General features: G+C 40.8%; 1 protein-coding gene across 2 annotated transcripts in view; it reads left to right on the top strand.

Annotated features, from left to right (window-relative positions):
• Positions 1-15,430, top strand: part of ASB3 (ankyrin repeat and SOCS box containing 3) — a 115,519-nt gene that overhangs the window by 83,086 nt on the left and 17,003 nt on the right. For both annotated transcript variants that reach the window (XM_067565136.1, XM_067565137.1), the window contains 2 exons: positions 8,131-8,382; positions 10,270-10,403. In XM_067565136.1, coding sequence (XP_067421237.1) covers positions 8,131-8,382; positions 10,270-10,403 — 386 coding nt within the window. The remainder of the gene's footprint in view (positions 1-8,130; positions 8,383-10,269; positions 10,404-15,430) is intronic.

The following is a 15,430-nucleotide window of genomic DNA, read 5'->3' as shown; positions in this document are numbered from 1 at the left end:
CCTTTCAGTTCACTATTTGTAGTTATTAATTTTATTAATAAAATTGGTAAATCTTTTCCCTCACCTAATTATGTATATAGTTAAGTTTGTGGGGTCTTTGAATAATAAAATCAAGGTGATAATTATCTCATTGTTCTGTGTCTACTATTCCCTCCTCCCAAAACTTGTTCAATGTGTAATGCATTCTTTCTAAGGTCCAAATCTAAATACCAATGAAGAGAATGATGCAGGATTAGCCCTCAAGACACTTCTGGGGGGCTCTGAGCTTTGCATGTTATTCTGAGCTATATTTTACAAAAGGTGTATATATATTATAGATTTAAATTGGGATACTAAGTACAGGTATCTTAATGGCTCTGGTATTGGACTAGGTAGAATGATAGGGATATTCAGTACTTGCACAAGTTGGGGAACAATATTTTTTTCAATAACTGCATTTATTATTAATTTAATAATTTGACAGAATGCAATTTTGACTTGCTTTTTATGTACCGTATACCACAGGTATATTATGCATAGTAATGTTGTATGGCTAATGTGCTTTTTTTAAGGGAAATTGTCTATTTAGGCTTTTAAATTAGATCTACTTAAAATCACAATCTAACAGAGGAATGACTCTTGGACCCAGGGTAAGATTATTTGCTGGCACAGTGTCATTGATGTTAGCGAAGTAATGGCAGCAGAGAATGTGTCTTATCTCTAATTTTAAAAAAATGCATCACTCAGTTGATCCAAAATGCACCACTTTCTGGTGCTGTCTTCATTTTGTGCATTCAGTGCTTCCATCTTCTCATTCTGATTTCTTGCCCTGTCCTGATGACCTGCTCTGCTTTCCTTGACTTCAGACTCCTAAGAGGCCAGTGAAATTGAAAGTCAATATATGGAAAAAGGTGGAGCAGACATACATGTATATGTGTCAATTCACTTAGATTCTTCAATTGATACAGAGTGAATAAAAGTCATGATTTAAATAAAATCAAATAATGTTTTTATGTAAATCATGATTTTAAAAAATCTGAATCACATTTTTTATTTATATGTTGCTAGCTCTGTTCTTTCTTTCTCTTTTATACTCTTAAATTCCTCAGGTGGCTGCATTGTACTTGTTTGTTTACTTACCTAATTGTTGGCAGAATTACTGATTTTAAATAGTTTTTTTTTCTCTACTGAGAAATTTTCCACTTACATGTTAATCTGTGATGAAAAAAAGACAAGCTTAGGACCTAATTAACATCCTCACTGTTTGAATAACACAAACAAACTCAAACACAAAACTGATAAGCCAATAGGCCATGCAATATTTTCAGCCAACACCACATTCCAATATATTAAACTTATACAAAAGAAGAAAGCTGAAAAACTTTGCCCTGGCTACAGTCCTCTGTCATGATTTGTACTTTGAAGTTAATATGTTTGTGCTGCTAAGTCACTTACGTACTGGCAGAGGAGCTTATTTTTAGGCTTCTATGTTAGAAAATATTAATGTGTATAAAAAAGTTCACACTAACTTTATGAATGTATTACAAGTTTATATAACTTTCGTGGTTTTCTGAAGCTATGTTAGCCTCTGGTGCTGCAGACAGTTATGTACATGCATAAGTCTAAGCAGATGAGTAGTCCCACTGAAATCAATGGAACTGATCATGTGAGTAAAGTTATGTACCTGTTGATGAGTTTGAAGGATCAGGGCGTGATTTCAAAAAAAAATTTCATCTGTGGCAGTTTTGTAAAATTTAAATAAGATACCATACCAGTATTGGCATGTTTTGGGGGTGAGGAGTACAGGTGTTTGATTTCTTACAAATTTTAATCTGAAGTTGCAATAGCACAAATTTTCAAAGTAGTTTTACAAAGCCTCACCTTGGTTTCAATCATGATTTAAATCACTTCATTAAAAAAAACCCATGGATTTAAATTGGCTTGATTTAAATTACTCCTGACTTGATCACGTTAATTACTTCGAATTCTGTGAGCGCACAGAATATTTTCTAAGCTAAGGAGCCACGTTTGAATGATAAAAACCCTCCTAATTCCATATAGTGTGTTGGAAGAATGTCTCCTGTGCAATGATAAAGACATTTGGGGAGAGATAAAAGAAAGCAAATACTATACTGTGCCTGTATTGCATCTTAAAGATCAGTACATTTGGGTTTCGTGTCCCCCAGCTCTACTTTCCATGTGAGGAGCAGGCACATACAGGTAGGAGGTGAAGACACTGAGGTTCACAGGCACTGCTGTGACCCCCCCGCCACCCCCCGCCAGCCCAAGCATGCAGCAGTCTGGGGTCTGTGCTGTTTCCTGTAAGCTGCAGACGCTGTTTCACACCCCACACCTCACTGCGTTGGAAGGGGGACGCTGTTTACACCACCACCATTTCCCCCATCCCCTCTGTGAGGAGGCAGGCAAGTTTGTAAGCTCAGTTGGAGCCTGGGAAAGAAGCTGTGCAACAGCTCAGCTGCTCAGGGGGAAGCTGGGCTGCCAGTACTAAGATGGGAGCTGCTGCTGTTGCAGTGAAAGCCTGACCTGGAGCGGGAGCTGGAGTCCGAGCTGCTGCTTGCATGCTGCGCTCTGGAGGAGTTTTAAGGAGCCATAGCCTATGCACTGATGTGGCCCAAGCTTTGCCTGTGACAGTGCTGGGTCCTGCCAGTACCTCTGGGAGTGCAAGGGGCAGGGGAGTGAGGGGTGCTGGCAGCGGGCTGGTGCCAATCGCCTGCCAGGTGCTGCCTCCGGAGTGTGGCAAGCAGTGCACTGAGCAGGGTGAGCCCTGGGGAGAGGTGCCTGAGGGCTTGTAGCATTGAGGATGCAGGGCAGCACTCCTCCCCCAGTTCAGCCCAAAGTCAAGAAACAGGAATAGGGCAGGGAGCTGCTTGCAAACCAGGCAGTGCTGCCAGGTGCCACCTTTGCAGAGATCTCTCCCAGCCTCAGCTGGAAGACACTGACTGGAGGGTACTGTACCATAATGTTTTGTTCAGAGTTACAAACAACCTCCATTCCTGAGGTGTTTGTATCTTTGAGGTTCTACTGTAGTTATGCTGCTCCAGGAACAGGCCAGGGACCAAATTGTGGCTCTAAGTCAAAATCTGATCTCCCGTTCCCCACTTGTTCTGAGTGGGAAGTAATCTATGCCAACCCTATAAATGACACATTTCCCCTTTCAGGTTGGCTTAGTTGTGCAAGCTAGAGCATTGGGTGGATGGAGTCCAAAATTCTATCCACTCCCTGCCCAGTCTTGCTGCTATGGTGATACAGATAGACCATACAGTAGAGTAAGGGCCACCTTACACCTCGTTGACCCCAGTATGGGCATGTAACTAGAGTGATTGTGCCCTTTGAGATTTTTTTTCTTCTCTACCTTTCCTTTCTTCCCTCTTACTTTGCTTCCTTCTTTCCTCTGTTTTTGTCTTATCATTGCTTTTTTACAACCAGTCCTCTTTTCCCCTACAACTTTCCCCTTATTTTTAAATGTTAGTTTTTCATAATTTATGTATATATTATATACTGTAGGGTCCCTTTATAATATGACATTAAAAACCCCTTTTTTCCCCACATAAAGCAGCACATAGTGTAGCAATCTGCCCAAATCAAATCCAAATACAGACCCTAAGGAAAAGTCGCCTCTGTTTACTAAGCAGCTTCTAAATATTTCTTATTGGCCTGTTCTGCCAGTCTCTCAGCTATTTTGGAATTGGCTCTTCTCAGTAATTTACTGCTGCTGTCATTTGGTAAGGGAAGGTGTTTCTTCCTTGAGTGCTGATCCAAAGTTACCATGGAGCTGTTTGGCCTTTGATTATTTTTTAAGGCAAAGATCATGATGAAAACTGAATGTGATTTTGATTATTCATGAGGTACCATATACCAGGTATTTAAGGCAAGACAAAATCAAATTATTTTTATAGTGCTTCAGTAATAGGAGTTTATTCAGTTGCTAAATTACTAGCATGTAAAGTACATGACTATCTATGATCATTTCCTGATTCCTAGTATGAGTTGAGCCTTAACTACACTATGGAAGACACATTTATTGTCTCATATTATGAAAGAGTTAATTTGGTGATTACCCAGGAAGTTCTTTTATTGTTTAGGATGTTGGTCCTGGAGTGGTTGTAACCTTTGACAGGTATGGAACTGGCAAGAGGAAGCTTTCAGTAATGTGAGAAGTTGTTATCCCTTACAGTTTGATATTGGTATTTGGAGTTTGCATGCTGTACAGATTGTTTTTAGTTAAATTATTGTCAAATGTTAAAATGTCATGACATGTCAAGCATCTGTACAATAGTGTGTGTGTAATATGGAAGTTCTAATCCATGTGCATTTCTCTTAACATTAATATTCTTGAGTGTTACATATGCTTTTCAACAGGATAGTAAGCTCTTAAAAAAACCCTCTCTAAATATATTGTAAAATTTCTTCACTAGAATCTCTCAATGTGCACCATGTATCTAGAAGCAGTACCAGAATTTTAATAAATAACCTGCCAGTTAGGTAATTTTCCTGAAGTGAAAATGCTGCAGCAACATTTGGCTTGAATTTATTCTGCTTCAGCTAACAGGGCATATTTCAAGAGAGGAAATCAGCAAGGACACTTTTTTTTTTTTAAATAGTGAAAGCATGTCCCCATGACTGTGCCTATTATACCTAATGTTTCTCTGGTCAGGCTGCAAATGATTTTGAATTGCTTGAGGCAGAAACTCATGCAGATCCTGAACTGCGCATGTGAAATCACACATTTGGATAACAGCCAGAATGTGCTCTGCTATGTCTCCTATAAATTATGTATAAGGTTTGCAGTGAAGCGATGCCTAGGGTTTATTGTGTTGAATTTCACTACATACCTCTTAGAATGTGTCTTTAAAAATCAATGAAAATCATTTCACTGTTCTGTCCTATCCTTAGTGTATAATAAATACAGTTTTTAGAAAATGAATCAGGCCTGCTGATGGTACTCAAAAATGTTGTTACAAATGAAGCAGGCAGAAGAGCTGTAAATTCCTAACTGCCTCATAGAGACAACATTCTATAATCATATTATTAACTAAAAGCCATATGTGCAGCCAGCACACAAATTATTGGTCATAATATCATTCATTATCACAATATCATTAATACATATTAATCATCACAGACTTTAAAATATGTCTTGCTGCTAATTGCAATGAGGACAAAGAAAAGCTAATGATTTTGACATTACTTTTTTATCTTTTAAATGAATCAAAGGAATCTAAATTGCTATGTAAGAGGAATAGACTATGTGGATTAGGTGACCTTGTGAATATATGCTCAGGTCTTTTAGCCTGTAAATTCTTGATTAAAATCCGGTATAGAAAGAAATGGCTCTTACCGTTATGAAATCTTAGGTGACAGCATTTCAGCATTCTGACACCAAGTGTCTCCTTTATTGCATTCCACAAAACTTATCTGGACAGCAGATTTTCAAATTAAAAGCAAGATCTTTTAAAATGTTTGTAATAGAGAGGGGGCTAACTTAGTGCCTCACACAAATCATGCTAAATGTAAAACTTAAGGAAAAATTGTTGATAGGCTGACTGGTTGATGACATTACTCTATCTTCAATACTCAGAAAGACACTGGAAAAAAGTTATTGAACAATCAATTTGTTCAAACCTAGAGGGTAATAAGATGGTAACTAATAGCCAGCAAGGATATGTCAAGAAGTAATCATGCCAAGCCAATCTAATTTGACCATGCCAAACCAATCTAACCCTCGTTGACAGGGTAACTGACCTAGTGGATGCTGGGAAGCAGCAGATATGAGTTATCTGGACTTTAGTAAGGCTTTTGATACTATCCCACATGACATTTCATAAGCAAACTAGGAAATATGGTCTCAATTAAATTACTGTAAGTGGGGATGCACAACTGGTTTAAAAACTATACTTAGAGTAAAAACAACAAGAATCCTGTAGCACTTTAAAGACTAACAAATTTCTGCAGGCATAAGCTTTCGTGGACTGCAACCCACTTGGTCATTGCATCTGACGAAGTGGATTGCAGCCCACGAAAGCTTATGCCTGCAGAAATTTGTTAGTTTTTAAAGTGCTACAGGACTCTTGTTGTTTTTGCTGTATACAGACTAACACGGATACCCCTCTGGAACTTTATACTTAGAATAATTATTAATGGTTCATTGTCAAACTGGGAAGTCCTATCAAGTGGGATCCCCCTAGGTTCTGTCTTGGGTCTGTTACTATTCAACAATTTAATTAATGACTTGGATGATGGAGTGGAGAGTATGCTTATAAAATTTGTGGATGGCACCAAGCTGGTTGCTAGAACTTCGGAGAGTATTAGAATTCAGGACAATCTTGATAAATTGGAGAATTGGTCTGAAATCAACCAGATGAAATTCAACAGACAAAAGCAAGTACTGCACTTAGGAAGAAAAAAATCAAATGCACAAATCCAAAATAGGAAATAACTGGCTAGGTAGCAGTACTGCAGAAAAGGATCTGTGGGGTTATTATAGCGGATCACAAATTGAGTCAACAGTGTGTTGCTGTGTGAAAAAAACAAATGTAATTCTGGGATGAATTAACAGGCGCATCATATGTAAAATGTGGGAGATAATCGTTCCACTTTAATCAGCATTGGTGAGGCCTCAGCTGGAGTATTGTGTCCAGTTTTGGGCATCACACTTTTAAAGAAAGATATACATAAATTGGAGAGATTCCAGGAGAGAGCGACAAAAGTGATAAGTCATGTATTCTAAACTTTTTTTTATGAGGAAAGATTGAAAGAATTGGGCATGTTTAGTCTAGAGAAGAAGAGGGTGAGAGGAGACCTGAGAAGTCTTCAGATATGAAAAAGTTTTGTTGTAAAGAGGACAGTGATCAGTTGTTTTCCTTGTCCACTGAGTGTAAGGAAAGTAATCATCCTAGTATGTAGCAAAGAAGATTCAGGTTAGATATTAAGAAAAACTTTTTATCTATAAGGATAGTTAAGCATTGGAACAGGTTACCGAAAGAGATTGTGGAATCCCTGTCAAAGGAGGATTTTAAAAACAGGCTAGACAAATACCTGCCAAGTATGGTTTAGTTCTACTTAATCCTGCCTCGGCACAGTGAGATGGACTAGATGACCTCTCAAGGTCCCTTCCAGCATTATACTGCTATGATTCTATGAATTTCTTGACATTTCCAGGATTCTGAGAATGGGCAGCATTTGGATCAAAATGTTACGTACATTGTCTCTAAAAGTGAATAAATTTAGTATATTAAAGAGAAGTGTAATGAAATGTCTTCTACTTATAACAGACATATGGGAGACTGGGTAATGGGACTGGTATTTTAACTGAGGCTTTCACTTCTAGGTTACCAATTTAAATGTGAGTTAACAAGTGGTGACTGAATATTGTTGCTATCTGTAATGTTGTTTGGCCCGTATGAAATTAATTGTAGTCTCAGTTCAGTACCTGTTTGGTATTGGAGAGATGGACACCAATAAACTGGTACTAATTGTTAGTATCAGTAGAGAAAAACCAGTGATTGAGAGGAGAACCACCTTGCCGCAGCTAGGTGATCCATACAAAGTTGGTTTGAAGCACACCGGCAGGACAGTATAAGAAGGCAAGGGCTGAACCTGTCCTGTGGATAGTTAGAAGGCTTAATTTTCCAATGCTATACTGATCCAACATCTTACACAAATATTACTTAAACTAAAATTTATTGCTGACACAATTTTAATTCAGAGGGGTAGTCGTGTTAGTCTGTATACAGCAAAAACAACGAGAGTCCTGTAGCACCTTAAAGACTAACAAATTTCTGCGAGCATAAGCTTTTGTGGGCTGCAACCCACTTCGACGGATGCACCTTAGTCTTTAAGGTGCTACAGGATTCTCGTTGTTTTAACTCAATTTCTTTTAAAACATTTTTAAAAGGAACAAAAAGGCAAAAGTTTCATATTTTAATACTGGTCTCTTTTGGGGAACACAGATTATTTGAGTAATGTTTTAAGGTGATGCTTTCTAGAAACAATCACTGTCACAATAGTCTAATATGGTTTGTTACAAAAGATTCTCTAGTCTGATTCCATAGTAACTTTAGCAGAGCTCCAATGGTGAATATTTTCAGTGTTACCCTAACCAGATGTCTTATTTTCTGTGTGGAATTGTAGGTTTTGTGGTTTAATTCCTATTCTTCTGAAATATGGGATCCACCTACTCGGGATTAATTTAGGATACTGCCTGCACCACAAAAATTTTTCTTGGTTTCGTCACTTCTTGAAGCGGGGCTGCCTAATGCCTTCTGGTGAACACTCAGCAGAATTTACCAAATATGCTATTAAAGCACAGGAACAGTACAAAGAATGGCTACCATATCTACTGTTGGCTGGATTTAATCCACTGAATCTATTGTGCAGATTGTGGTAAGAAAGATAATGCCATCTTGTATTTTAGATGTTGTGTACTAAATACTGATTTCCAAACTCATGACTAATCTAGTTTAACAAATGCTTTCACTGAGCACCACATCAGAATCAATGCTTACAGTGTGTCAGGTGGCAATGGGTTTTAGACCCAGGAAATAAAATTTCTAACCAGCAAGTCAGGTTGCTAAAGGTGGCATATTTTACTAACTCTGGTGGAAAACTGTGTGTAGTAAGTGCAATAAAGCAATGGTATAAAAAAAATTTTAATGCACAGATAATTTTGGGTTAAATGGGAATTTAAACAGTGTGGGAAGAGGAGTCCCTCTAGCATTAAATTAAGTAGCGGGGGAAAAGGAAGGTGGTTAAAAGTACAGATTATCAGTCACTTGATTTTTTTTTGCTGGAGTACCACACATTTTATGTTGTTTTATAAAAGCATGGTTTAATTCATTTTGGATAAAAATAACTGGAGTGCCTGCTTTTACATTTAATTAGTCATTATAGAAATTACTCTTGTACTTAAAGGTATCAATACATTTAAATTTTATTCTGATATTTTTTCCCTTTTTTTCACGTTGTCATGCAGAGTAGATACTTTGACTCTATACTTCCACATTTATGAACTTTTAACAAAATAATTTGAAACTATAGAAACACATGACATACAGAAATGGTGGATTAGACAGAGTCCCCTAACTTGATAGTTTCACAAAACTTTGCACATCCTGTTAGTAATTCCACTTACATTTAATCTTTAATTGTATAGAAGGATTTGAATTTTAGTGTCCACTCAGTTTTAAACATTGATTTAGGTTTTACATTTTGTAATGATATTATAGTTGAATTTGGCATACTATTTACAATGTTAACTTCATCATTAGACTTATTTTCTTGATTTAGTGAAGTTTTATATTCACTAATTTTCTACCCAGTAGCTAAAGCAACATATTTTAAGCCTGACGTGATAAATTTTATTTGTGATTCTTTACACTGTACTTACATATAAAGGGCAGCATATTATTACAAGAGTAGACACTATAAAAGTCCTAATTTTTTGTGTCTCTTGTCCATTTGTATCGTATGTAACATTTTTTTATATTGTCAGCTAAACTATAAGTGCTTTTATACATGTTGCTTGGATTAAATTGTTTTAAAACATGCTTATTAAAATAATTGCTTATCACAGTATAGTATACAAATTTGATATACTTTTGCAACTCTAAATGCAATACTAGTTTTCTTTTCTTCCTGGAAAATAATGGCAGAATAATAGAAAGTAAATGCAATCTGTGCATATGATTGATTAACTGTCATTGGTTTATGATTGTACAGCTGTACAATATAATTGTCAGTGTACTACAGGAACAGTAAATTTTAGTGGGAGTATCAAAAGTGGTAAGCAAACTCACCATGGCATTAAAGAAAGCAATCCAATTAGATTTACCATTTCTGTTTATTGTTGAGATAAATGCATAAAAATGACTCTGAATTCAATGCTGAAAAATGTAATAATGGGAAAAATAGACTAGGCAAGGAGGGTTTTTTATTATTAATGTTAATTAACCAGTATATTTGTGTATTTTACAGCATTTTATGTTTTATGCTATTGAGTTAGATGAAAATGCAGGGGGAAAAAAACATAGAAATTATTATGTGAAAGTACATGTACAAATACTGTATTTCAAAACATTTCAAATACCAATTTTTTAAAATAACTCCTTTAGACTTCCTGTGGAACCCACTTACCCTGTGAAGGTTATTGTTTACCATTTTTCACACATTTTTTTAACACCCCTCCCCCCCCCCCACCTACACCCCCAAATTATCTTTGTAGTAGTGTGTGCAATAGTTGACAATGTTACATGGTAACTTTTTATTGTGTAGGATTTATTCTGTGAATGATGACATCCTTAATTTCACTTTGGAGTTCACTAACTGGAAAAGGCTTCCTCCAGCTGTAGAAGAAAATCTCTCTGATCACAAAGAAACCTCCACCTGGGTTCCACACAACCATTTTGGTAAGTAAAACAACCAATCATCTAATTTTCTGCACATATCAATTTCCAGGATTTAAGCTGGAAATAGCTCCTTGGACCAATATGTGAATACCGCAGGATGTAAAATTAAATTGGATAGAAATAGTGTTTTCATTCCTGGGAAGATCAGTAGTTGCCTTAAACTAAGATCATATTTGAATTCATAAAATAAACAATATAATAAGAGAAATGCATAATGCTTTTCAAGCTGATACTTTTAGTCAGGATTATCCTCTCCACATAATTGTGGCGATACAGATTAAATAAAAATTTGTCTAAGATATCGTTTTAAGTGCCCTTAAACATGAAAAGGCAGCAGGATTCCATCATAATAATACATATATACGAAATGAAATTCAGACAGCCTATTTTTTGGAAAGATTTTGAGGATTGTAAACTAGCTAACCTTGTTATTATTAAGAATATAGATCAGTTGGCTTGACAATTCTGATGGAAAAGTTTGAGGAGTTAGTTCAAGAGTTTAGGTGGGTGTACCCTTTGGAGGATGGGTGTGCTAAAATGATTTTTTTCAGCATCTTTGAAGATTGAAGAGGATATGATGGATATTACTTGATTACTTTTTCTTGACAATGTTCCACTAACTTTATTTAATTTGATTTATACACTAAATAAAAATGTGCCTATCCACTGATCTAAGCACTTTTGACAGTAATTAAAAATACAAACGATATAAATATTACAATGAATACCTACAAATCCAGCAGCCTGTCTGCACTCCTATAATTAAAATATAGTCAACCAAAAATATATATATATTCCCACAAATACTCTCTCTCATCACACACTCTTTCCAAAAAACCTGTCAGAACAAATAGACTGTGCAGTATTGAACTGTCTGAAAAATTATGCAATCCTCTTTCTTATTGATTCATTGTAAAACTAATTACTTTTTAAAATGGTGCTATAAAGTCTGCAAAGTGATTGTTTTTATGTTTATTTTATAAGATTTTTCCCTGGAGTAGTGTATTCAGTACTAATCAACATATCTTATTGGAGTGGGAGAAGGCTTTACCTAAAGAAATGTACTTGATCAAAGTTTTTCTGTGTTTCCTTATTTATTAGTGAATATATTCATATTGTAATAAAGGCTGATTTCCTCGCAGTCCATTTATTCCTCCTGCTTGATCCATCAGTGGAGTTTTAATTATGTGTTTTGTTTAGGACATCAGTCTGTTATAGAAATTAATGTGATGGCTTAAATTTAGCATTAGGACTTCACTTCAGGATCTGCTGGGAGAGAGACCAGTTATTGCTCAGAATGAGCAAACATGATAAGAAAAATATGAAAAACATGAAATTGTTTCTTATCATTTTTAAGTTTTCCTAATATGAAAAACTAGGACACTGAACATACGTCTAATAGACTGAAATGTGTTCCATTTAGGAGTCAGAATGTGGGGGCAGTTAGTAACTCCTAAATGTTTGGACATCTTCTTTGGTAGTCTTAGTCAAATTGTAGAAGGTAGAAGCAGACTGTCCTCAGACAGTGGGTTGATTTCCCAGGGCCAAAATGCTTGCATAATTAATCCCAATGAGAAAAGCCACAGCGAGAGATCATCCAAAGAAATTCACAATTTTTTTGTAATTGTTCTAGTCAGAGAGAGAGGAAAGGCAGGCATGTCAAGATATATCTTGCATGTGTGTGGCATGCTATACTGGACACTTGAATGATACTAGGTCTTGAAGGTGCTAAGAATTCTAGAAGATTTAACATCAGAAATTAAAAATGAAGTACGTGTACTAAGTATAAAGAAGCTGTCATCACACCTCAATTCTGATGCGTTTGTTTTGAGCACTCCAGACTGAGAACAGTAATCATTGAAGGTGAAATTCACCCCAGTGTAGAGGGATAGTACAGGCCTATGTACAACTTAAATTCCACTATAGCCCAATTTTGATTCTTTAGTGGAACTCTATGGGTGTGTCTACACTGCAATTAAAAACCCGTGAGTGACCCGTGCCAGCTGACTCAGGCTCGCGGGGCTGTTTAATTGCAGTGTAGATATATGGGTTCTCTCTTTGAGTGATTGCTCATATGCATTCCAATTTAGGTGTGTGCACGCCCCGTGTACAGATTCCCTTAGCACACCTGCAGGGCTGGGCGGCGGTATATAGGGCGCTCCGGCCCTGCGGGTCCCCAGTTCCTTCTTTCCGCCTCTGACGGTTGCTGGAACTTCTGCCCCTTGCCATTGTAAGCAGCAGTCCTTAGCCTCTTTGCTCTTGTTAGAGCTCTAGATTTGTTAGTTAGTTAGTTTTGTTATTCAAAAACAGTTAATTGTAGAAGTTGACACTGTCAGGTGCCCTTAGGGGCTTCTGCAGGAGCCATGCCAGGCTCTGCTGGTTTCAAGAGCTGTTCCATGTGCTCCAAGCAATTTGTGGCAAGTGATCCTCATGACCACTGCCTCCGTTGTCTCGGAGAGCAGCACCGCAAAGAAAAATGTAGGATCTGCAAATCCTTCAAGCCCCGTACCCAAAAAGAAAGGGACGCAAGACTGAAGGTTTCGCTCATGGAGTCTGCGCTCTGCCTGGTCTCCGAGCCGTCAAGATCCCCGGCACCGAGTGGATGCTTGGTGCAGAGCGCACCGCCGGCACCGACATCGGCACCGAAGCCTTCGGTGCCGAAGAAGTCAAAGCGGTCCGGCACCGCCTCCATGGACTCCTCCCTGCAACCAGCGAAGCAGGGAGAAGGTCAGGAGACACCCCAGCCACGTGCCGTGGAGGTCCCTCCGGCACCGGTGTCTCCTCGTAGGGAGCCTCCCCCAACTCCTGGGGGTGGGGGAGTGCCCCTGCAAGTGCCATTGACGCCGGAGGCTTGTCAGGTGGCAAGAGCCCTTGCCCACGCCTCCGCCCCCCCCTTCCGCCGAGGGAGAGAGGGCCAGTGTTCCGGGGCAAACCTGCACTGGATCCCCCCGGAGGCTGGTTGAGACCCCCGAGAGGGGAAGAATCTCCCGCCGAATGGTCACTGAGGGTAGAGCATGGAAGCTCCCCTCTTAGCTCTGAGTCCTGCTCGTTGAGCAGATCCTCCCCATGGTACCGAAGTTGGTCCCTGGCATTGGAAGCAATGCGTACAAGACGGTGCCACTCGAGGGCCGCCTCGTGGCACAGAGACAGCCCTCACTTCCAGTCCCCGGCACCGAGCCGTTCATCCAGGCAGCACCAGACCCAGTCACTGCCATGGAGTCCGACACCGAAGGGCTTCACCCACCTCAGCACATCGCAGATCCCAGTCTTTGGAATCGGGTTCGGCACCGCGAGGCTCCCGACGGCACCGTTCCCAGTCCCCTAGGGACAAGTGGCACCACAAGTCGTCGGTGCCAAGACAGCGGGCGTCATCTTCAAGCTCCTCGGAGCGCACCTCTTCACGCCGGCACCCGCGTTCTTCATCTACCTCCTCGGAGTCATCAAGGGGTCGGTCCCTGGGGCAAAGCGGCACCAAGGGCCGGAGACAATCTCGGCACCACCGCTCCAGTGGCTCTGGGTCCCAGAAAGGCAAGGTCGCTCAGGGATCCAGTCGTCACCAGGAGGCTCCTCAGCCGGTGCCGATGCCACCCCTGGGTTGGCCCCAGGGTCCCTGGTAATGGCCCTATTGGGGTCCATGGGGGGCGCATATGGGACAGGGGACAGTGTCCGTCCCATCCTCAGGGGTGCAGTCGGTGCCCCCCGCACCAGACAAGGAACACAAGGGCCATTCCACGGACGAGGAATCGGACCCAAGGGAGGGACCCTCTACGGGGCCCAGACAACAGGGGGGCGAGCACCCACAGTCCTCCTCCTCCTCCCCTGATGAAGCAGTTTCTAGGGACCACAGGGCGCCGCTGAGAGACTTTACGGTGCACCAGGAGCTGCTGAAAAGGCTGGCCTCTAATTTGAATTTGGTGGTCTGGGAGCTCTCAGAGGAGGAGGATCCACTTTTTGGTGTTCTGGGAACAGAGGACCCATCAAGGATGGCCCTGCCGATCCACGAGAGGGTCCTTAAGCTGGCTACGGCCCTGTGGCAAATCCCTGCCTCGGTCGCCCCTACATCCAAGGGCGCCGAAAAGAAATATTATGTCCCAGCTGAAGGGTTCGAGATCCTATTTACTCAGCCGGCCCCGGGAACCCTAGTGGTGGAGGCGGCCAATCAGAGGGACAGGCAGGGGTACCCAAGTTCCACTCCCAAGAACAAGGAGAACAAGAAAATGGACTTGTTTGGGAGAAACGTTTACTCTCCTGGGGCCTTACAATTTCGGATTGCAAACCACCAGGGCCTATTGGGCAGATATAACTTCAACCTCTGGGACTCCCTCAGATGGTTTGCTGAGCCATTGCCCCAGGAGCAGGCAGTGGACTTCGCCACGGTCCTGGAGGAGGGGATCACGGTGACAGGGGCGGCAATTCAAACTGCCAGTGATGCTGCAGATACGGCGAACAGTGCCATGGCCTCTGCCATCGCCATGAGACGATGTTCGTGGCTGCAGTCATCGGGGCTCTCACAGGAAGTGCAGCAGTCGATACAGGACCTCCCCTTTGATGGGTTGGGCCTGTTTTCAGACAAGACTGACGAGAAGCTGCATGGCCTTAAGGATTCGCGGGCCACGCTGCGTTCCTTGGGCCTTTATACTCCTCAAGCCTCGAGGCGTCAGTCGCGGCCACAGCCTCAGCAACAACCTAGGCCGCCGCCTAGGGCTTTTCAGCCTAGGAAGGGCAGAGACAGGAACAGGGGGTTTGGACGGCGTAACCAGCCCCTGGGCTTGTCCTCAGCCTCCCAACAAGAGCCCCCCAAAGGATCAGGCAACAAAAAAGGGCAATTTTAATGGTGCAACCGAGGGTGGCACCCCTACCATCTCCCTGGATCCATCCCGTCCTTTTCTGGACAGACTAAAGCCCTTTTACGATCAATGGGCAAGCATTACTTCAGATCGCTGGGTCCTTGGAATAGTCCTCCGAGGATACGCCTTGCAGCTAACATCCTGCCCCGCAAACAACCTCCTCCCCGTCCCTCTTCAGAG

This window comes from Emydura macquarii, unplaced genomic scaffold (assembly GCF_026122565.2).
Source record: "Emydura macquarii macquarii isolate MOO-44397 ecotype Brisbane River unplaced genomic scaffold, CSIRO-AGI_Emac_v2 contig_2676, whole genome shotgun sequence".
NCBI lineage: Eukaryota > Metazoa > Chordata > Testudines > Chelidae > Emydura > Emydura macquarii.
Note: the sequence above shows the minus strand (reverse complement) of the source record. Positions and strands in the feature narration are given on the sequence as shown.